Source organism: Sciurus vulgaris (assembly GCF_902686455.1).
Source record: "Sciurus vulgaris genome assembly, chromosome: 6".
NCBI lineage: Eukaryota > Metazoa > Chordata > Mammalia > Rodentia > Sciuridae > Sciurus > Sciurus vulgaris.
Genome location: NC_136466.1, coordinates 127,211,767 through 127,234,318, shown reverse-complemented (window position 1 = coordinate 127,234,318; position 22,552 = coordinate 127,211,767). Strand labels below are relative to the sequence as shown.

The following is a 22,552-nucleotide window of genomic DNA, read 5'->3' as shown; positions in this document are numbered from 1 at the left end:
TTGAATGGTCATAATTCTGCATTGTACCTTCATATTGTGGTTTGTTAAGGAATTACTTAGTCCATAGGATTATTATTATTATTATTATTATTATTATTGTTTGTACCAGGGATTGAACCCAGGGTTGCTTAACCACTGAGCCACATCCCCAGCCCTTTTATATTTTATTTAGAGACAGGGTCTTGCTGAGTTCCTTAGGGCCTTGCTAAGTTGCTAAGGCTGGTCTTGAACTTGCAGTCCTCCTGCCTCAGCTTCCCAAGCCACTGGGATCACAGGTGTGTGCCACCTCGCCCAGCTAACTGATAGATTATTTTAAATATCTTCCTAGTACAGAGAGTGCAGCAAACATCTTTGTACAAAATTTTCTTTTCTCACCTTTGTCCTGACTCCTTGGGGCTGTTTCCAAAAGTGCATAGCTTGGTCGTAGCTTTAAGATTAAAGACTGCATTCCCCTTTTGGGTATTCTTACTTACAGTATCCTCAGAGGTGTCTGAGGTATCTTTTGTATTGATAATCATCTGTTTACTGCTGTAAACTTTTCTTTCATTAATTGTTTGATGGAAATGTTAATTATCAACAAGGCCTATCTGTAATCAAAGTGTGTTGCAATGCTGGTGTCTTGCACTCATATTGAGGGGATCCAAAAGAATGGAATGTGACAAAGGATGCTAACAGACCACATTCCCTCTGCAGCTGTCACTGGACGCTGGGGTCAATGGGAGAGTTTTCTCAGCAGCACAAATAGCCCTAGTTCATGTTGGAAGTGTCCAGAGGCCACCTTTGCCCTCTGCACTGAGCTCCGTGCAGGGTGGTCCTGAGCAAGATGTCTGCCTGTGCTGGTAGAATGGTGTGGGAGACAGCAAGAGGAAGAACTGGGGTGAGGGCAGAACCTGCAATCAGCAGAGGCTCCCATGCTTGTTCTGGGAAGCTGGATGCATGTACTACCAATTTCACTTTTAGGAATGGAATTCTCTGGTCCTGCCCAACTTTAATATATGTGTGGGGTAAGATGCCAGAAATGTGTCCTGAGGCCAGACTTGGAAATAGAAATCATAATGTGCAAGCCAAAAGAGGCTTGCCGAGTGTTCTGGATGATCATGGCGACAAGGATGATGGAACCTGTGTGCCCAGGAGGCTGGGCATGCTCTTTCCCACAGACTGATCATCTGTCCATGCAATACGTAGATGGTGTGCACGATCAAGTCGAGGATGGAAACATGGCCATGGCAATGGGAATAGCTTTTAAACTGCTTTATTGTAAATGCACTTGTATTTTAACCTATCAGACAATAAATCTATAATGCCATTCTTATGTATTGCTGTGCTTCTCTTTTAAAGTTTTGCCTATTCAGATGTAAAATGTAAACATGACAGAGGTCAGGGGAGTCTGGTGGTTATGGGAAAGAGCCACAGGTGACCTGGACTCACCAGGTTAGCCCACGCTTCACACTTCCTGGCAAGTATTTGACAGGTCTTTCCCTTCTTCCTGTTTAATTTCTCATGGCAGTGTTTCCAAACTCCTTCCAGCTCTCGGGGTTCTCTCCAAGTTTCACCTCACTGCTCTCTGCAGATGACAACATCGCCACCTTATTGAGTTTGTGCCAGTCTCCTGGGAAGGGCTCAAGCCTGCAGATGGCACTGCTCCTTCCCTGAGCTCTGCCCCCCACCTCTTGGCAGGTTCAACTTCCCTTCAGCCATTCCTTCCTGTAGCTGCTAAGCATGCTCCCTCTCAGCACTTCCATCTTAAAGGAAAGAAAAGAAAGGACCCCCCGCCATCTTCATCCCCTGCTGGATTTATATGGTTTAAGGGTAGGGTCCCATTCTGTGCAGCAGCTTCTCCAAGCATCTTTTTCCTCTTTTGGGAGACAGAGGATTGCACCACTCAATTTTTTAGAGGCATAGGAAGCAACCAGTTGAAAGCAGATAATTTTGGGACAGAGAACAAGGTCATCAGAACAGATGGATAAATGCCCAAATATAAGGCAAATATCCAGTCATCCCTCCGGGAGAAGCCCTGGAGCAGGGTGGTATTTCACAGTTTCCCCGTCCTGTTCATTACTAAGGTGACAAAGAACTAAGGTTTATCAGCACTTATTTTGTGTCAGGCACTGTGCCAAGGACATTGCATGTGTTACCCAGAAGTCCTCAGGACCTCTCTGTGGGGTCAGCATGGTCCCCTTACAGATGGGGAAACTGAGCTTGGAAAGGCTAAGTGACTTGGTCAAGGCTCTGCAACAGGAAGTGGTGGGTTGGAACCCAGGCCTCTGATCCCCCTAGTACTATTCTGTCTCTGGTTGTAATAAAGATGGCTTAGGATAACTGGTGACAACAGTTAGTTGAATATTTCAAAATAGCTAATAGAGAGTATTTTAAATGCTACACACACACACACACACACACACACACACACACACACAAACACACAGGTCTGTGATAGATATGCCACTTACCCTGATCATTACAGGGTAATATGACATTGAAATGTCACATTGTACCCCATAACTATATACAATTACTGTGTGGGAGAAGGAAGGAAGGAAGGAAGGAAGGAAGGAAGGAAGGAAGGAAGGAGAGAGAGAGGGAGGAAGGGAGGGAGGGAGGAGAGAGGGAGGGAGGGAGGGAAGGAAGGAAGGAAGGAAGGAAAGAGGGAGGGAAGGAAGGAAGGAAGGAAGGAAGGAAGGAAGGAAGACAGAAAGGAAGGAAGGAAGGAAGGGAGGAAGGAGAGAGGGAGGGAGGGAAGGAAGGAAGGAAGGAGGGAATGAAGGAGGCCCTGAGGTCAGAGAAAGATGAAGGGGAGTGACTTAGTGGTATGGAAGACCCCTGAGTGTTTTTCTTGGTGGTCCACATATATCCTTTCCCTCTCCCCTGGGTGCCCCCAGGACCTCTGAGATGGTTTTAGAGTGAGAGGAGTCTGAGAGAAATGTCTCCAGGGAGTAGGATGAGGGAGGGGCATGTCCATGCCCACAGCACAGAAAGGACGAGTAGAAGACCAAAGGACCCTGAGCTTCAGGGTGGACTTGAGATGGCTGCAGATGCAAGAAGAGGTGCCATGACAGAAGGCAGGTGCCAGGAGCACCTGGAGGACTTGGGCGGGGCAAAGAGGGGTCTGGTGGAAGGGTGGACTTGGCGCCATGGTTGGAATGGGTCCTGCAGGTGACTTTCCTCTTCCCATTCCTTCCTGATTCTTCCCCCACTCCTTCCCTTTTCCTTTTCCCATTCCTCCCAAGTCCCTCCTCTGCCATTTGTTTCTCAGACTGCTTTTGGCTAACCTGCCCTAGAACCTGGGAGTTCCCTGGGTTTCAGTCCTGCTGTCTGCCTTCCACACCCACTTCAGCTGCACCTGAGCATCCTCAGATCTCCACCTCCACCCTCGCTGCTCAGCTGAGCCCTGCATCAAGTCTCCATCGGGAATGAACATGTCCAAGCCAACTCTTACTTGGTACTTCCTACACTCAACCTGCTTCTCCTCTTCCAAATTTCCCCCCTTTGCTACCAGGGATGAGACCCGGGGCCTTGAGCATGCTAGGCAAACCCCCTGCCACTGAGTCACACCCAACCCCCTCTTCATCATTTGATCTTCCCATTCCCCTTGTTACCTAAGTTAGACACTTGGAGTCATTGAAACTCTTTCCTCCTCCTCCACTAACCTCCTGTGGGTGGCCAATCCTTATACTCTTCTCTGCAAAACTTCTTTTCCTGTCAATCCTTTCCACACCATTCCACTGATCCCTGACAGCACCAGCCTTCATCATCTTCAGCCTGGATCTCTGAGTAGCCTCCTCCCTGGTCTCTGTGATTTCATCCCTGTTTCCTACCCCATGTTACTTCCAGAGTGCTGCTTCCATGCACAGATCCGTTCCATCTCTTGCCTGCTGCCTAATTCCCTAGGACTCGTGACTTGGATCCAAACTCCTTAGTATGGCCATGGGTGAAGTTCCTTTAAATTATTGGTTCGTGTGCTACACTTTAAAAAAGTTCAAAGAGTCCTAAGATTGTCTTATTGCTGTTGTCCATCTTCCACACATGATCATAAATTTAATTAAACAACACAATTTGTTAATTGATAATAGTATTGGTTGGAAGTTCAACATGGGTCTCACCAGGCTAAAATGGAGGTGTTGGCAGGGCTATGTTCCTTTCTGGAGCACCACCCTGACCTTTCCCTGCTTTTAGAAGATGGCTTTTTCCTTGGCCCCTGGCCCTTTCCTCCTTCTACCAAGCCAGAGTGATGCCTCTCTCAGTTCTGCACTCACCCCTTGTCTGCCTGCTGGGGCTGGGTTCATTCTGAGCCTGAAGCACATCAGTAAGCCCCTAACTAAAGCCTCAACATCATGTGTGAACTTTCCCCTGGGATGTCATGTTTGTCTACTTCTCAATGTTCCTGGCCCGGAGACCAGACTTGCGTGATATTGGAACCAGGAACTGAGCCCAGAAATTTATCAAAATGTCATTTTATTGTTGCAAAGCTGCCTAGAAATCCTGGATTTGACCCAGCAGACCTGCAAACAGTGCCCCAGAATTAGACACGCCAGGTCACAGGCCCCCCATGTTCCCATAGGCCTTGCTCTGCAAGGACAGGCCCTCCACCTCGTGTGGGGCACAGAGCTAACCAGGGCATATCATCTTTGCTCCCAGACCAAAAGTGTGGGGGAGCAGGGGCTGCAGGCTCTAGGGACAGAACCAGGGGCCGTCCTGGCTGGCTGGGAGACTTGGCCCATCAGAGCAGGCCCCTGAGACAGGGAGCAAGGGAAGCGAGTCCCGATCCCAACCAACATCCATCTCAGTTCAGAAGTTCAAAGGATTAACAAACTTTCAGGACTGCAGAGGGTTCAGAGTTCCACAAAAGTGCACCCCAGCTAGGGAATAGCCCAGCAGGCTGGGAGAGTCAAAACCACAGCTGGATGTGTACACATCATGGAGCTGTTGTACTTCAAATCTCCCTTCATAGGAAACAACCCAAAGGACACACACTCACACCCACACGTGCACAAATATCTGGTTGACCTTTAGAATCAATAATACATATTTGCTTAGAAGCTAAGCTGCATGTTTTCTCTGTGTGTCAGCATGTGCTAATAAGGGGTCTGTGGGGCCCCTCCCAAGATGCATTTTATCAGCCAGTTTTTGTTGTCCTCCAGGAACATACATGAGTTCCAGGAAAAATGACAGGCTTGCTGGAAGTTGATTTCCTGTTGATAAAACAACAACCTCCTAAGCAGACGTGTCTGTGACATCTCATGGGCTGGTTCCAGAGAACATTTTATCCTTTAACCCAGGGGTGAATGTTCCATCCAAAGTCATCTTCTCCAGGACCCAGAGCAGTGTTTCCTAGCATGTATCAAACTCTAGAACCAAGGTCCTAGCTAGCCACCTCCAACAGCAAATAAAACATCAGAAAACAACAGTAATGAAAACCCCAAACAGAACCTTCTATAACAAGCAATCCGAGCAAAACCACAGATTGAAAACCCCGGGGCTGTGATTGACTGAATACTCTGCTCCAGGCCCTCCCCAACTTCACTGACTGGGAGACCCCAGTGAGTGTGTCCAGGACCATCCTCCTGAATGGGACCCAACACTGGGCTGCCCATGGCACAGTGGACCTGTAGGGCCCAGATGAGTCCCAATCCTTGTGAGAGCTGATTCCTGCTCAGGGTCAGGGCACAGCTAACTTCATAGGTGGAAGAGGCTGGGGCTCCTGGGGCCCCTGGGATACCTGGCAGCGTGACAGACAGTCAGAATCACAGTGTCAAATTGGGACTGATCCTCAGCGGGACAGAGCCAATCTCAGGTGCTGAATATGGATGGTCACCCAGCTGTCACCCATTCTCCCTCCACTGGCTGTGGCTTCCGGCCTGGGAGGGGGGCAGCGAGGAGCAGCAGGAAGGTGGTGAGGGATGATAAAGGGTCTCGGGTCTTTGTACACTGTTGCCCTCACTTCCCCAGGCCACACCTTTGTGGGAGTAGGCTATGGGTTCCATGACAAGCCAGGGCTTCTCTGGCTCATTGCTTGTGTGCCAGACACTACAGAATCCTAGCAATGAAGACCTAGCGTTTCCATGAAGATTTAGGGTTTCCATGGCCCCTGCTTCTCCCACCTCCCAACTCGTGACTCTGGTAGCTTAGTGGATCCTGGCTGCAGTTAGGGTGCCTGTTCATGTGCATCTGAGGGTTATGAGAACGAGGGACCCAGTGTTAAACCTGAGTGTCCTGGGCACAGTGGGATGGTGAGACCCTTCAGGAGCTCAGATCCCATCCCTCTTCAGAGTTACACAGCTGCTGACGTCATCTTGGTGTGAGGTAATGAGCTGCTCCCAGGCCCTCAGGATGTGGGGATGGCACTTGCTCCCTGCTTCCTTGGCAGGGTTGGTCGTTAAGTCAACCCACCTCCCATAAGACTCCAGGCCCCTCCTACTTCCCATAATGCTCCTCGAGACCCCAACAGCCCCTCAATATTCCTGGCCATAGGGAAGGGACCCAGGAGATATTCCTTCCTTTTCTCACAACGGTATCAAACAGGACGGTCCCCTTGCTCCACCTTGTGGCTAACCAGAGTTAAAATGGGTTGATTTGTTTTCACCACTGAGCCAGGCAGTGTGGCTGTGGGACCCAGACTTTAGGGTTTGCTTTTCCTGTCTCTTCACGTGACTTGTTCTCCCAAGGGGCACTGGTGTCATGGGGCATCCACCAAAGCTCAGGCGAGCCATTGGCAAAGTGGCTGTGTCCATCTTTGTCCTCATTTTGAGGCTCTGCTCATTCCTCAGATTAAATAGCTCGAGTGTCCCCTCTCCAGTAACTTGCAGCAGAATCAGGTGGGTTCTGGTTAGCCCCTGACAGGTCTCCCAGAGTCTTGGTGGGTGAGTTACTGGTTAGTGAAAGTGGGTGAGGACGGGGTATTCTGTGCTAAAAGCTGGTCCTCCTGAACTCTCCCAGGTCCCAGGGGGTTTACATACTGTCAAATCATTGAAATCTCCACATTTCATATATGATACTGATACCGCCGTTTATTGGTGATGAGTTCTGCTCCCTCTAATGTTGAAGATTGAACACTAGAGAAGCACTCCAAGGCAACCATATTAAGCAGGTTTTATTTAAAGGTAATAATACAGACTTCTCCCAGCAGGCAGGAAGAAGGGGGCCATGGCTGATGTTCTAAAGTCCCAAGAAGTGAGCGCACCCTCCATCTTTCATAGGTTAAATTCTCTTTTGTTCTCCAGTTCTCTCCCCCCTCATCTCTCCTTCCTGCCTACGTGACTAGGCCTGGTTTTGCATTAAGTGAGAAGCCATGGGCAGGGGGAGGGCCAAGGTGATTCAGGCAGGCAAGGGCCCAGGGGGCATTAATTAGCCCCTCCTTACTTGCAGTCCTTGATAGAGGCAGGTAAATTTGGTTATCAATGGGCTCCGGAGATCCTTGACATTCCATTCTTCCAGGGGCAGTCTCCAACTTCCAGAGGCAGATGGCTTCATGCCTTCATTTCCTCCAATTGACCTGATTCCCTATTTCTACACTAACTACCTGTCCTTAATTCTGGCTTCAATATGTTTTTTGGTTGCAAACATTTTGAAAGGGTTTTTTGTGTTTTCTTCTGGAAATGATTTGATTTATAATTTTGTTTTCTGATTTCCCAGGAATCATCCTGCACTTACTAGGATTCTGGTGAGTTGACAATAATCTGTAAGGCCCCCAAAAAGGAAACCCCAACTCTGTCCCATGGATGGACGGCAACCCCAATCAACCGCAGGAGGCGTCACTTGATGCAAACCGCAAGAGGTGTTTATTCCAGCGCGCTGGGACCCAACTCGAGGAGTTGAGTCCCTAGCAGAAAATCTTGTAGGTTTATAAAGGCAGAAACCACACATCGGGAGGGGTCGCACATGAAAGGGAAAAGGGGGACAAAGCTGCCGGGAAATTTCAAAGGGGGTCTGGGTTTGCTGATAACATACAACATGTTTCACAATGTTTTACAACAGGGCGTAGATTCTGGTCAATAGTTTCTGGTAATCATTCTGTTTGATCACTATCTGGCTATCTGGCTCAATTTACCCTTTTATTCTCTGTTTGGGGCTGTTTCTTGGAACAGCTTTAAGGGCTTTGTTCCCATTCCTGGGAGGGTGACCTTAGGGAGTTGAGATGACTGAGAGGGTGACCTTAGGGAGTTAAGATAACTGGGAGGATGACCTCAGACAGCTTAAAAAAATGTCCATTCTTTCATTCCATCTATTCTAATTTGTAAATTGCTTACAAATGTAATACCATTTTAATTAAATTCTAAAAAGAATGAAACTGACATTCTCACTTAAGGAAACATTCTTCATTTTCAATTCTATAATTGAATTGAATAATTGAATTGAATTGACTCATTGTCTTCATGTCAAGTACATTTCTTTAGATCTCTGAAGAACTCACGGGTCTTGACTCCAGCATGTCTAGAACCAGAAGTACAGAATATCTCTGGCTGCGTGTTGTAATAACAATAATAATAATAATAATAATAATAAAATAATAATAAAAGCCCCACTAGGACCTAACTAGCCCCTAAACCTCTGTGGAAGCATTTAAGATGGAACGTGGAGCAGAAGCAGGCAATACACTGCCCCTGGAGGCAGGGTGGTTGCAGGAGGAGGTGTGGGTCAGAGGTTTTTTTGCATTTGGGCCGAGAAGCAGGAAGGTACCGACAGGACCCGGTCCCCCGCCCCCCTCCTTATTTCCAAGTGGAGCTGGTGGCACACTGGGTGTTAAATATGACTCACGAACAGGTCGTCCCGATAGATCTGGGAGTTTGGGGAGTCTGAGTTTGAGTGATTCTCCTTCCAGCCTTCACCTGGCCCCCTCCTGTGTACACCTTCCCAGCGTTACCCCAGAGAGAGGACTAGGTCCTATGGTCACGTGAAGACCGTATTTGTACAGAAGTGGGTTTAGGGATGGTAGCTTAGGTGAAGTTCTCCATAAGCAAAGCCTGAGAAAAACGCAGGTGTAACTAACGTTATCACAGGTGAAACAGATAAGGGAGAAAGGAGGACTGGGGAGGGAAGAGCGCGGCTTCAGACCCAGTCCTGCAGGGCGGCTCCTGCCTGATCCCGGGGAGGTCTCTGGAAGTTAAGTGACTCTGCTCAGAATCTGTGCCACCAAGGCAAGGGCCTGCACAGTCATGGGCCGAAACAGGGCCATTGCCAGGGGCTGCCCCCTTTGGGTATGTGTCCTCCAGGCACTTTTGACTCTTGGTGCGGGCCTAGGGCTCCAGCAGCTGCAGGGGAGCCATGAAGAGGAGCCACTGGAGCAGAAAGAGGGGAGCAAAGCACATGGCAGCCGGCAGAGATGGGGCCATCCTCTGCAGGGCCGCCAGACACAGCGACAGGAGAGGCAGAGCTTGTATGTAGTTACACACACCGGGTACTAGCCAGTGTATTTTTCAAAGACTCCCCAATCCTCACCAGCAGGTCTTATCTTGGGTGCTCCTGTTTTTAAGGTGGAGCACAATCAAACTTCTGGAGCAAGAGATTGGGATTGCACCTGCTTATGAGCCCCAGCTTTGCTACCTACTCAGCTGTGGTCTCCATGACTCTCCACCTCAGTTTATCTGTAAAATGGGGGAAATAATGGTATGATGGAGGAGAGATTAAGAGAAGGAAGAATTATACTGTGCTGAACATAATGCTCAGCATGGAGAAGGTGCTTCGTGAATAACAGCTGTGCTTTTTGTGGTTATCAGGGATGAACTCACTGAGCCTCGCCAAGTTGTAGCAAGTCTGTGGGCCTCCCTAGCCCCCGCCTTTTCCACTGGTAACTTTGCATTGCATAGAGTTCCTCGGTGGGGCTCTGTAATCAGGAGAGCTGAACTCTGGAGGGTGTAAACTGGCTGTTAATAAAAAGGTGGGCAGAGTCTGGGGCAAGAACCCCCTGCCGGCCTCTTTTCCTGCCTCTGACCTTCCCTGATGCAGTCCAAGACGGGGAGGCTGGAGGGACTGCAGAATTTCATAGTAAGCCTGCAGCCCCAGAGCAGTGCCTGGGGAAGTGAGATGGTGCTCAGGTCCAGGAAGGAGGGAGGGAGACACCTGAAGGGCGAGGGCCCATGATTCTGAGAGAGCTCAGCTCGTAGCCATGTGCTGGTAGGAGACGCCCTCGTTAGAGAGCCAGGGCAGTCACAGGCCGGAAACACTTCCTCGCCCTCCTAGATGTAGGTAGAGTCACAGCAAGGGCATGCCATGGGTCCCTGAGGTAAGCCCTGCTGGTCCCAGAGTATGACTGAAAGCTCAGTCCTCGTCCTCAGTGCCAATCTAACAATGAGGACGGGTTTTGAGAAAGAGGAAAAAGATGTTTTATTGCTTAGCTAGCGAAGAAGAAACCCCAAGGCTGTGATTCTGTCGGGGGAACAGAGGGCTTTCAAGGAGGTGACTGAAAGCCTGCGTTCCAGCTGTGCCCTCTCAGGGGCCATGACTTCCTTGTAACCTTGAAAGAGCTGCTTCCTAGCTCTCTGGTGCGCCAGTCCCAAAGCCTGAGGGACTTCATTCCTGTGGTGTATGAGCTCAAGGACAGGAACTCAGCCTAGGCTGGGAAGAAGGGCATCCATGCTTCCTCCAAGGTTAGGGAGGGGGAAAGGGAGAAGAGAAAGGAAAACAACAACAAAATGTCCGTTTAAAAATAAGCTGCAATGTTAGAGCTGCCAGGATCATGTTCAAAGCATAAAATGGGTCTCTGTTACAGGGATAGGAGGAGGGCCTGGCTTCAAGGGCCCAGAGCCTCGGGCATCCCTCCGTGTCTCAGGGTGTCTCTGGGTTTGGACTTCTCTACAAACCCAGAAGCAGGGTAATGGTTCCTTAGCCACCTGGATCATTCCCGGCCCTCTTTTCCTGGAGCCTGGATCTGATGGTCATCATGCTGCTTCAGAAGGTCTTTGTCACCCTGTTTTTCTCCTGGCCTCAGCCCCCTTTCCTGCTCCACCCAGATCAAAGAAAAAAGTGTGCTGAGGATTCGTGAAGGGCATCTGGTGCTGTCAAGCAGAGACCTTGATGCCCCAGTGCAGATGAAGAGTTGAATGGAATTGTTTCATAAGATATGAGTGAAAAACTTCAGCCTTCTACATTCCTGGGTTATCCTGCGTCATCTAAGGTATGTACAGGGAACATCTTAATCAGCATCTCTAATGCTTATGATTTAAGTGCACCCCAAGACTTTCTTTAGGATATTCTTGAGGGATTGGGGCTGCCTCATCTTTGGTTCAGGAGGTAAGTTGCATCCTGTTTGTGTGGCCTGCACCTACACCCTTTTGGGATGTGTTCTCTTTTCCTTTGATACCAGGGATTGAAGTCGGGGGTGTTAGGTTGGAAAAAGAGGCGCGCAGTTATGGTTCGTCGCTAGCTCCCAGAAACGCTCCACAGATACAGGTCTCATACAAGGAACCATTTATTTTGTGCAGACGAATTCACGTCTGCACGGGGAAAGGGGGAAAAGCAAAGAAGAAATGGCGCTTGGTTCGTCGTTTCAGACGTAGGAATTTCGCGGGCTGAGAGGAACCAATCGCAGAGGAGAATTCTTACAGACTGACTGACGGACCAATGATATATTAGGATGTAATGCTGGAGGCAGGAAGCAACGTAAGCCGGAAATTCCTGTAACGTGAGAGGCGGGCTAACACAGATTGACAGGTCGTTGGGAGGTGGGAAATTCCTGTCATGGGAGAGAAAGATGGCTTTATATCTTACAGGGGGCACTCTCTGCCAGTAAGCTCATCCCCAGCCCTTTTCAGTTTCTATTTTGAGACAGGGTCTCACTTAGTTGCCCAATCTGGTCTCAAACTTGTGATCCTCCTGCTGTGGCCTCCTGAACAGATCTTCTTTCTTAAAGCTAAACCTGATCCTGGTATTCATTTTGTCTTCCTCTCTGAACAAAGAAGGGCTGCCTTCTTTTTCTTTTGTGCCCAAAGTGTGAGTTTTCCCCTGTGGTGTTGGCAAGCATACGGATTTGACTTCTAAGGGTCCCATTTTCCTTGTCACCAGGATAAGGAGTTTGTATGGATGACTTGTAAGGATCCATCCTGGCTTTCATTTTCTCTAAAATTTTGCTTTTGAACTCAGTGTGTATTTTGCTTTTCAAGAAAGCCTTTGCCCTTGGAGTAGGTGGGTGTGGGGTGGAGAGGAATCAAAAGATGGCTTCATGTTGGAGATAGGGGGGAGGGAAAACCCTCCTTGTCCATGTACTGTATGACTCTGGGTTACACAAAAACACCTTTAAAAATTAAACGCTGCCTCCACTCCTGTCTGTTTATCTCTTCACACAGCAAGCTTTAACAGACGCATGCTATAGACCAAGCACTATACTAAGTGTCAGAGGATTGGTGGTGACTAAGCTGGGCCCCTCCAGGAGGATCAGGCCCTCTGTGTGGTCTCGGGACAGAGAAGGCCCTTCACTCTGGGCGAAGGATAGAGGAGAAAATTAGAAAGTTTCACTAAGAAGAATCTCTGAGTGGATTCTTGGTGAACAATAAGAATTTTTCAGCTGAATGGGGATTGGGACCTGAAAACATTTTATAAGGGGAAGTCATGTGCATAGGCTGGGAGGTTCAAGGAAACTCAGTATGGTCTGCAAACATAGTGCAGCTGGAGAAGATGCTATGTCAGGCTGGAAAGAGGTGCCAGACAGCAAATGGATTGTCAGAGCAGTTGGACCAGCGGGCTGCCTGGGCTGCCCCCCAGTGGAGATGCAGGAGGAGGACAGGAGCTGTAGGCGCCTCCAGAAATGAGAGGCTCCTGAGATGGGACAGGCCAGGGAAGTCTGAACAGGATCATCCTTCTGTCATCAGCTGTATCAGGCCAGATGACAGCAATAGAGGACTCTTTGGCCAAGATGATGAGAATGTGCTTCTCCTGTGAAAGTGTGTTTACGTGAAAATGCTCACCTCTCCTGTAGGTGTTGCCACAGGGGTTGAGCGAACTTGCAGGTGCTAGAGGGGAAGATCAGGCCCCAGGACAAAGTCCGAAGAGGGCAAAAGTGGGAAGAACCTGTTCAAAGCACTGCTCTGGCTTCAAGGTTGGTTAGGGTGCCACAACCAGTGTGTGTGGGGGGGTTGGGGGTGGGCGGTGGTGCACAACGTGAGGGGCCCCGATCACAGTGTTCATGGGTGGGAAGGCAGCAACAAGAGAGGAGAAACACTCAAGGTCAGGAAGCTCTGGCAAACATGTTCTCCACAAGCTGTTGCCAGCGGGCCCTGGGCGTGCTGAAGGCCATTTGAACTGTTGGTCACACACTGAAGGATGTAGGCTTTGGAGTCAGGTTTGAGTCAGAATTCCACTTTGCTGTTTGTTGACCATGACCTTCGGCAAATTATGCAACCTCTCAGTCCAAGTCTATAAATGGTGCTGGTATTTGCCCCATAAATATTTCCAAGGATTTAATGACTCAAAGCACACGTTCCACAGATGGTAGTGCTTGCTCACCTTTGGACACTCGTGCCACCATGTGGCCCCTCTTAGCTGATCAGAAATGTGTGCCGGTTTGCCTTGAAGGGGAACCACCTTGAACAAGCAGAGAACAACTTCTTACCCCAGCGACATGATCAGCCTTGAACTTAGATTTCCTTTCCTATGCTCTGATGCTGGCCCAGTAGCCCTGGTGTTTATAAGTCTAGATTTAACAGCCGCAAAACCCAAACCAACTTTACTTTTGAATGCCTGTGTAGAAAAATTTTCTGATGCCAGAACCTTAGTGACTTTGAGCACTCTTTTATTAAGATATTCCTTATTAGGCCTTTCATTTAGAAGAATTTTTCCCTCATAGAAGTTTATAGAATCAAAAAATAATTTGTTAGTTCATTTAAAAGCTATTATTAGTCAATAGCATTTTTCTGGTTATAGTCAAAGTTGGAAGAAAACAATTTACTACCATTATGGGACCCAAGTATATACATAATAGTTGTATCTTGGACTGTTCCTAAGACAACAGTGTTTGAGAAAGTGGACCTGGTGTGAGGCAAGCGACTTCTAGTGGCTGGGTGGGTGTCATCCAGCATTTGAACAAGTCCTGTTCAAAACCACTATGGCTGCTTCGTTCCTCTGACTACTTTGCCTTGAAAGAACTGTCCACAGCCAGGGTTATGAGGAAGCAAACTGGCAAACATTTCATGTTTCTTTTCTTCACTTTTGTTTGTGAGGATTCCTACTAAATGTCTTACCCTGTTATCTCAGTAAGCTAGAATGTCATACAAAGGCACAATTTTATAAATAAAATGCCACAAAGTAGGGGATAGTTCTTACTAAAAAAGTTCAAGCATGATGATTCTAGTTATATTTTCCTGACATGTAAAAATGACATCACTAGAATCACAAAGAATAAATATAAAAGAACTAGGGTGGAATGTCTACACATTTAAAAAAATTATTTTTTCTTTTTAGATATACATGACGGTATATTTTGGCATTTTATACATACATGGACTATAACTTATTCTAATTAGGATCCTATTCTTGTGGTTGTGCATGATGCGGAGGTACTCTGGTTATGAATTCAAATACAAGGATAGGAAAGTTATGTCTGATTCTACAGTCCTTCCTATTCCCCTCCCCTCCCTTCCCTTCGTTCCCCTTTGTCTGATCCAATGTACTTCTGTTCTTCCCCTCACACCCTCCCTCCTTGTGCGTTAGCCTCCACCTACCAGAGAGAACATTCGACCTTTGGTTTCTTGGGATTGGCTTATTTCACTTAGCATGATATTCTCCAGCTCCTTCCATTTACTGGGAAATGCCATAATTTCACTCTTCTTCATGGCTAATATTCCATTGTGTATGTGAACATTTTCTTTATCCATTCATCTGTTGAAGAACAGCTAGGTTGATTCCACAGTTTGGTTATTGTGAATTGAACTGCTAAAAACACTGATGTGGCACATCACTGTAGTATGCTGATTTTAAGTCCTTTGAGTATGTACCGAAGAGTGGGATAACTGGATCAAATGGTGGTCCCATTTCAAGTTTTCTGAGGAATCGCCATATTGCTTTCCAGAGTGGTTGCACCCACCAGCAACACATGAGTGAACCTTTTTCCCTGCATCCTCGCCAACACTTATTGTTACTTGTATTCTTTATGATTGCCATTCTGACTGGAGATGGAATCTTAGGGTAGTTTTAATTTGCATGTCTCTAATTACTAGAGATGTTGAACATTTTTTCATATATTTTTTGACCATTTGTATTTCTTCATCTGTGAAGTGCCTTTTTAGTTCCTTTGTCATTTATTGTTTGGGTTGTTTTTTTTGTGTCAAGTTTTTTGAGTTCTTTGTATATCCTGGAGATTAATGCTCTGTCTACAGATTTCTAAAACTAAGCTATGCCTTCTCATCTGCTTAAAACCCTTAGAGGATAGAGGTGGAGCTCACTGGTAGAGCACTTTATTAACATGAATGAGGCCCTGGGTTTGATTCCCACTGCTGCTACACAACAAACAAACAAAAAACCCAAGTTAAAAAAAACAAATGCTTTGGTAGTTGAGAGAAAATATAATTTAAAAAATGTTGAATTTTGAATAAAGTGAGTTTTATCTCTTCAGTGGAAATAGAACTGGTTTAGGCTGTTGAGAAATTAGGTAGCTTGGCTAAGGGCTCTCTAGGTTGGTGGACAGGCAGCCCAAACATGCATCAGGGCCCTAACTGCCTCCAGACTTGCTGCTTTACCAAACTTTCTCCTTTTCTCCCCATTTATCCCATTAACTAGCCAAAGCATTGAACTTAACTGTGTATGGAAGAGCATATATATAGTTTGAGGTACTGTTTTGTGTGTTGAAAGTATAAAAAGAATGTGTAATATTACTTCAGAAAGAACAAAGCTTAAATGGAAAGTTAAGTAATCCTGAATCATTTCTTGGCCTCAGTGCCAGAAAAACAAAATTTGCAATCTTTTTGGAAGCAGGAAGGGCTATATCCATTGTACAAATTAGGATCAGACAAGAGGCACTATACATTAAAGATATCAGGCTGAGCCAGGCACAGTGACCCATTCATGTAATCTCAGCTATGTGGAAGCCCAAGGAAGGGGACTGTCAGTTGGAGGCCAGCCTGTGTAACTTAGGCCCTGTCTCAAAAAATAACAAGGATGGCCATGTAGCTCAGTGGTAGGGTTCCCCTGGGTTCGACCCCCAGTACTGCCAAGCAGAACAAACCAAACAAAAAACAGGCATACCTAAACATGTGATTTTAAATAACAAAACACATTGTCTAGAGCCAAGATACTGTTTCTATAAACTGATATATTTGAAGGGATAAAATGTTGGTTTGTATATTTTTTAACTCACTGCATATATTAGATGAAATCATAATGTGGAGGCACAAAATTCTAATAGTTAAGATGTTTTCCTTCCAGGTGGGCTTGTTGACTGCATGTTTCATAAACTCCTACTCAGTGATCTCAACAGGACACAGTGGGACACTCTGTTGTCAACCTGTGCCTTAGTTTTTTGCTGCTGTGACTAAAGACCCTACCAGAACAACTGTTGGGAAGAGGGAAGGTTTATTTAGGGGCTCTTGGTTTCAGAGGTCTCAATCCATGGACAGCAGACTCCATTCCTCGGGGCTCATAGCAGAAGAGTGTGTCAGAGGAAAGTGGCTCATATGATGATCTGGAAGCAGAGACTCCACCAGCCAGATACAAAATATGTACCCCAAAACCATGCCCCCAGTTCCCACCTCCTCCAGCCATGCCCTACCACCTCAGTTACCACTGAGTTAATCCCATTAACTCAGGGATTAGTTCACTGATTGGTTTAAGACTCTCACAACCCAATCATTTCTCCTTTGAATCTTCTTGCATTGTCTCACATGTGAGCTTTTTGGGGACACCTCACATCCAAACTGTAACAACCTGCTTTAGGTTTCCCCTGACAAGGGGGGAAAATGCAGCACAGTGTGGGCACACACAGTCCATTAGAAGGCAAGTACCTCTGCGCTAGGTCCCTTTCATCCCTGAAGGAAAAAGTTGCTGGGATTCCAGAACTGGGAGTAAATCTAGAAGGCTGGTAAATGAATCTGCCATCTCCATCCTACGTTACTAAGGCTAATACCGTGTATTGCTCTTCTAAATCCTATTCCACAATGCCAAATGAACATTTAAAAAGCCACAGCTCATAAAACATCTTGTTTATACTAAGACCCTTTTTTAACCAATACCAGTACTGTCAACTGACATTACCGCAAGCATTACGCGTGACACATGGTTGTAACCACACAGAAAAAACTTGAATGAGAATTTATTTCTTAAATGATTAGAGCTGATATATAAACATTTATGATAATATTTAGTTACATTAACATAAAATCACAGCCATGGTTTTAATTAGCACATGCAATTCACTACAAAGGTAAAAATACATACAAGAGCTTCCTAAATGAAGTCAGATGAGGTGGAGCGAGACAGCATGTGAACACAAAGGATTGCACTCATAAGAAACAGGGCATGGCTAGGATATACACAGGACACATACCTAATGCTAATCACTGCATGTCGTGCTGGCAAATTGCACATTTACTTTTAGCGTATATCATTCGATATAATGCACATTAAGACTAAACAGTTTTCAAATACCCACCTTTATATTGTTTCTGACACATCATTTTATTATTCATGTAACAACACTTGAAACCTGTAGCTACCAGACAGAGCATGTGTTCAAGGGATAAAAGATTTGGAATATTTATCACCACTGGCCTTAAGTGCATTTTTATCATGATCCATCAACTGTCAACAATTGGGTAATAAAATTAACCACTCTGAGGGAGTTACTGACTGCAAAGAGCCTTTAAAAATATAGGAACAAGTAACAGAAGAGCTCACCCTGAGCTGCCACCTTTTTAATCTAATGCTGTGTGTTCTAGAATATCATGCTAATGCACAGATTCAGAGAATATATGATGAAAAATCAACTAATAAAAAGCTATTATACTCGGCTTTAGAAAATTTCTTCTTATATCTGAATCCAATTTATTAACAGTTGGAATAGGAACTGCTGCCAAGGACCACTCTAAAGAATTAGGCTGTAGATTTGCTAGTATAGACCTTTTTTTCTTTGCAGTCTGTGATTATCCCTGATTTTAGGCTAATCCTAATTACCTTGCCATTTTATGGCTGCATATTTTCTAAATTTACATAAAAGTACAAAAAGTTTTTAAAAAGCAATCTTACCTGGGCAATATAATCTAATGGTAATGCTTACAATAAAGCACTATTCCAATTCCTTTAAATAACATTGTTTTACATAGCTTATTGTTTTTTGATATTTTACTCATTTCACCATAATAAAACTTTACTGAAACACAAGTAAACTTTACTGAAATACAAGCAAATTCAGAAATTTGCTTTTAAAACCAGCTGAGTAAAATCAAATAGGAGAATGAAGTAGAATATAAGTGAATGGAGAAAGATTGCTCCTGCTTGATTTCCTTGGTTTAAACACACACCAATAGATAAATATTTCTGGGAATTCTATATGACTATTATACTTTTACCTGTATGTATGGTTTTAACTAGTTAATATGGGCAAAAATGACACCTTTAAAAATTATTTGATTTCTATTTCTAAAACTATTTTAAATATGAGCTTTAATAAATGTCTTAGAAGTATACAAACTTCATTAACCTTTAATTTCATGATAAGAGCTAGGGTAGCGGGTGACTTCAGGTGGTAAAATCACTTTTCAAGGAATAAGGTTGAAGTTAAATGAACTAGGTAGAGAACAGGCATGATGACATATAAATAGTTTTGTGTTTTTTTCCCTGGTTCTATTCAAATGTTGGGTATGTTCCTGAGTACTCACAGATTCATACTAAAAAAGGATAAAAAAATTAGATTTTAATAGAAAAAAAGTCTGAAGTTTTAATTTTCTAATAATTATTCAGTATTATGCCTTTATGAGAACTAAGGGTAAGATACCAAACAGACCAGTAAGTGACACTTAAATTACAATAGCAGCACATATAACAGGTTATATTCTTTTTTTCTTTAATCCTAAAGGGGGCAAACTGCATTAGAAGCAGTGTATTAATTTTGTCCACAGACAGTTTTCTGGTGTGCCAGCATTAAACCACAATGAAGATTTAAAGAGTAATAGATCCACTAACTTTATTAAACTAGTTTTTACATAAATAAATGGGATTTCTCTGTCTACCTACAATACAATGTACATGCATTAAAAGATTCTTCTAAAACATGCTCTAGAAAAGTAATTTTGTATTTAAAACAAGTTTTATGATTGCTTTTCTTTTTGGGCAAAAATGCACATTACTTATTGGTGCGTCAATATTTTTCTCCTGAACGAATTTTTGCACAGTAACCATGTAACCACTTAATATGTCTAAAGTGCTCTGTGACATTCTGTCACTGTCCCATGTTCTATATGAGATTCAACATGCAAATCTACTTACATGCAGTCTTTTCTTCCATGACCCTCTATTCTCATACCCTTGGATCATGAGTTCACATTTAATAAGTGCTCCCCCAAATGTACAAACTTCACAATGTTCTTCACAACACTGCTTATTTGTTATGAGGAAGGTTAGAGCTGAACATGATCACAATAACATTACTACTTAATTTGAGGAAACAGAAAATAAAATAGGTACAAATTTCCTAACAAATATACATAGCGAAAGACACATCTAGTTCTGATCTGGACCAGCGTTTGATGACCCATCTAGAATGCTGGTGACACTGTAATCTTGTAGTGTGAATTTGGGGGTCTCTGTCCCTACTTGGCCTCTCTGTGCCCTATTTTCATCTACTTATTCTATCATTTTACTAATCTCATGTCGGTTTTGCCTAAAGTAGGAAACTAAATATCACAATAAAGCATCTACTCTCACGAAGATCATATGTGAAAGAACGCAGAAAAGTATTAGGCATTATATAAATGTAAGTATACAAATGATAAAACAGGAAGCCTAATAAGGTCAATATTCTGAGTAAAAAGAATTCAACTGTAAATACATTCCAATTTTTTTACCTTTTTTCAAAATAACATCTATAAACTATTTTAAGTCTGCCTGTTTTCTGAAACTTAATAGTAGAAAAACAAACCTTTCCCCTCTGAATTCGCTTGATGGTAGTAGTTAACCACTAATAGAGCATGACAAGTCTTCTTACTCAACCACTCTTTAACCCCTGCCTCCAGGTCACATACAGTTATTAGAGGATGGCATAAATGCGTTAGTGACTTCAATGCTAAACCCTGGAAGCCTGGCTTGCTTCTCCACTGAAGAACAGAACTGGAAGGGAGAGGTTTAAAATATTCCTAAATCACAATGTAGAACTAAGTTCCACTCTATCTCAGAACTGGCAGATATTAAAATACTATCCCTTGCCAGATGCATGGCACATGCCTGTGTCCCAGCTACTCAGGTGGCTAGGCAGGATCATTTGAGCTCAGAAGTTTGAGGCCAGCCCAGGCCACACAGAAAGACCTCATCTCAAAAACAAAAACTGATGCCCCTACCCATGTAAAACAAAACAAAAAAACCTCTCAATTAGGTTTCTTTACAATAAGGTTATTTGCTAACTGATATTTACTATAATCAATATATACATTTTTAGGGTTCTGCTTTTTGTTGTGATGAATACTGCCCTCTAACTCAGTTTGCTTCAAATGCTTATTAGAAAAATTTTAACCTTGGCATACTTAAAAACAAGGCATATTCAATAAAAATACATTTTAAACTGCTGACATTGTATAAAATGCTTTGTCAACCAAATTCTGTGAAGTCTTAACAAGGGTCACTGATGTTTACACACATATATAAAAAATGTTAAGCCTTAAAAATGGCAAACAACTTTTAAAATGCTTGAGACAGTTCGTGATGTTTATTCCTAGCTCTTATAAGGGCACTCTGCTCAATTTGTGAAATGGACCTTCAAAGAGGTTGTCAATTTTTTTTTTAATTTAGTGAGATTGATTATACAATATTAAAAATATTTTTAATCTGCCAAGTTAAAGATCCGGAATTCCTTTTCTCAAATAACAATTGGCAGCATCATTACCTTAACAAGGGAACTAAAGAATATTCTGTGTCCTATAAATGAACCCACCCCTACCATTTATTTGGTGAAACTTTGAACGCTGGGCTCAGTCATGCCTTATGGACCTCTTTTTAAATTATGATGTCAGATGAAGTAGAGGATCTAGATCTTGCTCTTCTTTTTTACATTAACTATCCCTAAACCAATTTCTTTGATGATTATTCTCACCCAAATAAGAAAAATTATTCGATCGCTACTCATTATGTAAATACTCTATTTTCTACGTAGCAAAACACAAAGTTTAATTCCATAAAGTTCAGACAAGCTTTCTGTTTTTCTTCAGTGCAAACATTGTAAAACAGCACAAAGTCATTCAGCTATTCAGAGGATAAAGTCAGTTTCTGTAGTGCTTAAAGTACAATCCCAGATGTTCTGGAATAAAACAGTTCAGGTGAGATTTTTGTCCTTCAGGGCAAATACTCATCTTCAGGGAGTGAAGATATTTTTTTATCTGAAGTCACAGATAAAATATTTTTAGCTTTATTTCATAGGTGAAGTTGAAGGAATCAGTCTTTCACTGAGGCATGTAGCCACCTTGTCTAACAGTCTGTGGTAAGTAACTTTTAGGCATCCCTTCATCAATTGCAGCCTCAATCCCAACTGTTTCAAATCTCTCTACTTGTCCCTCAGTCCCTGGGCCAAAAGCATCTGCTGCAGAAACTTCCTGAAACATTTTCATCTGCCCAGATGCACAGGACTGTGAATTCTGATTAGAAATCTGCTGCTGTTTAAGTCTCATAAAATCTTCCTCGTTGCCTGATGAAACTTGCTTTGACCTTTCAAAATGTGAAATATCTGGACAGGTTTCAGGTTGATTGCAGTTTTGTTTGAAATACTGTTGCCTGGGCAAAATGCCATCACTGCTGTCTACATTATCTACCAACTGCAAATCTTCTGGCCGCTCCTCCGAATCTAACAGGGGCTGGGTGGACTCAGATCTTGAAAAGACTTGGACAGATGGAACCTGGTGTCTGTAGCCACTGTGCACCACAGTAGAATACTGGACAGTGCTCGAAGTGTTTTGCGTAGATTCATTTTCATCGCTGCTAGAAATGCTTGGTCTAGAAGATGACATGCATGAAGACCCTCCAATACCACTGCTGTGTCCTTCAGTACTAATTTTTTCCTTCTTGAACAGGTCCAGTGATTTCAGATCTTCTGGAAAAGGCTTTTTATCATTTGCTTCTATTTCCACAACACTTACATCAGTGAAATTTCCATCTGAATACATTTGATCTTTTGAATTAAAATTGTGCTAGAAAAGAAAAAAAGTGGATTATTAACTATGCCACAACACTTAGTTAATATATCTCTGAAACTTCTCAATAACTTTTAGTGGGTGTGGAAGTAATGTCACTAAATGACTGTCAACTATTCAAAATGCAGATGTTATATAAAATGAGCTAAGAATGAGCAATATGTCTCTTTCCTTAGAATTTCTAAATCAATACTGTTGGTGTCATGTTTTGATAGCTAATGGTCTACAAACAGTAATATTTTATGCTT

General features: G+C 44.0%; 1 protein-coding gene across 1 annotated transcript in view; it reads right to left on the bottom strand.

Moving 5' to 3' along the window:
* Nucleotides 1-17,211: 17,211 nt before the first annotated feature.
* IL6ST (interleukin 6 cytokine family signal transducer) overlaps nucleotides 17,212-22,552 on the bottom strand; it is a 46,538-nt gene continuing 41,197 nt past the window's right edge. Inside the window, exon 17 of the mRNA XM_079145263.1 lies at nucleotides 17,212-22,301. Within this exon, the coding sequence (XP_079001389.1) occupies nucleotides 21,561-22,301 (741 nt within the window). The 3' untranslated portion in view covers nucleotides 17,212-21,560. The remainder of the gene's footprint in view (nucleotides 22,302-22,552) is intronic.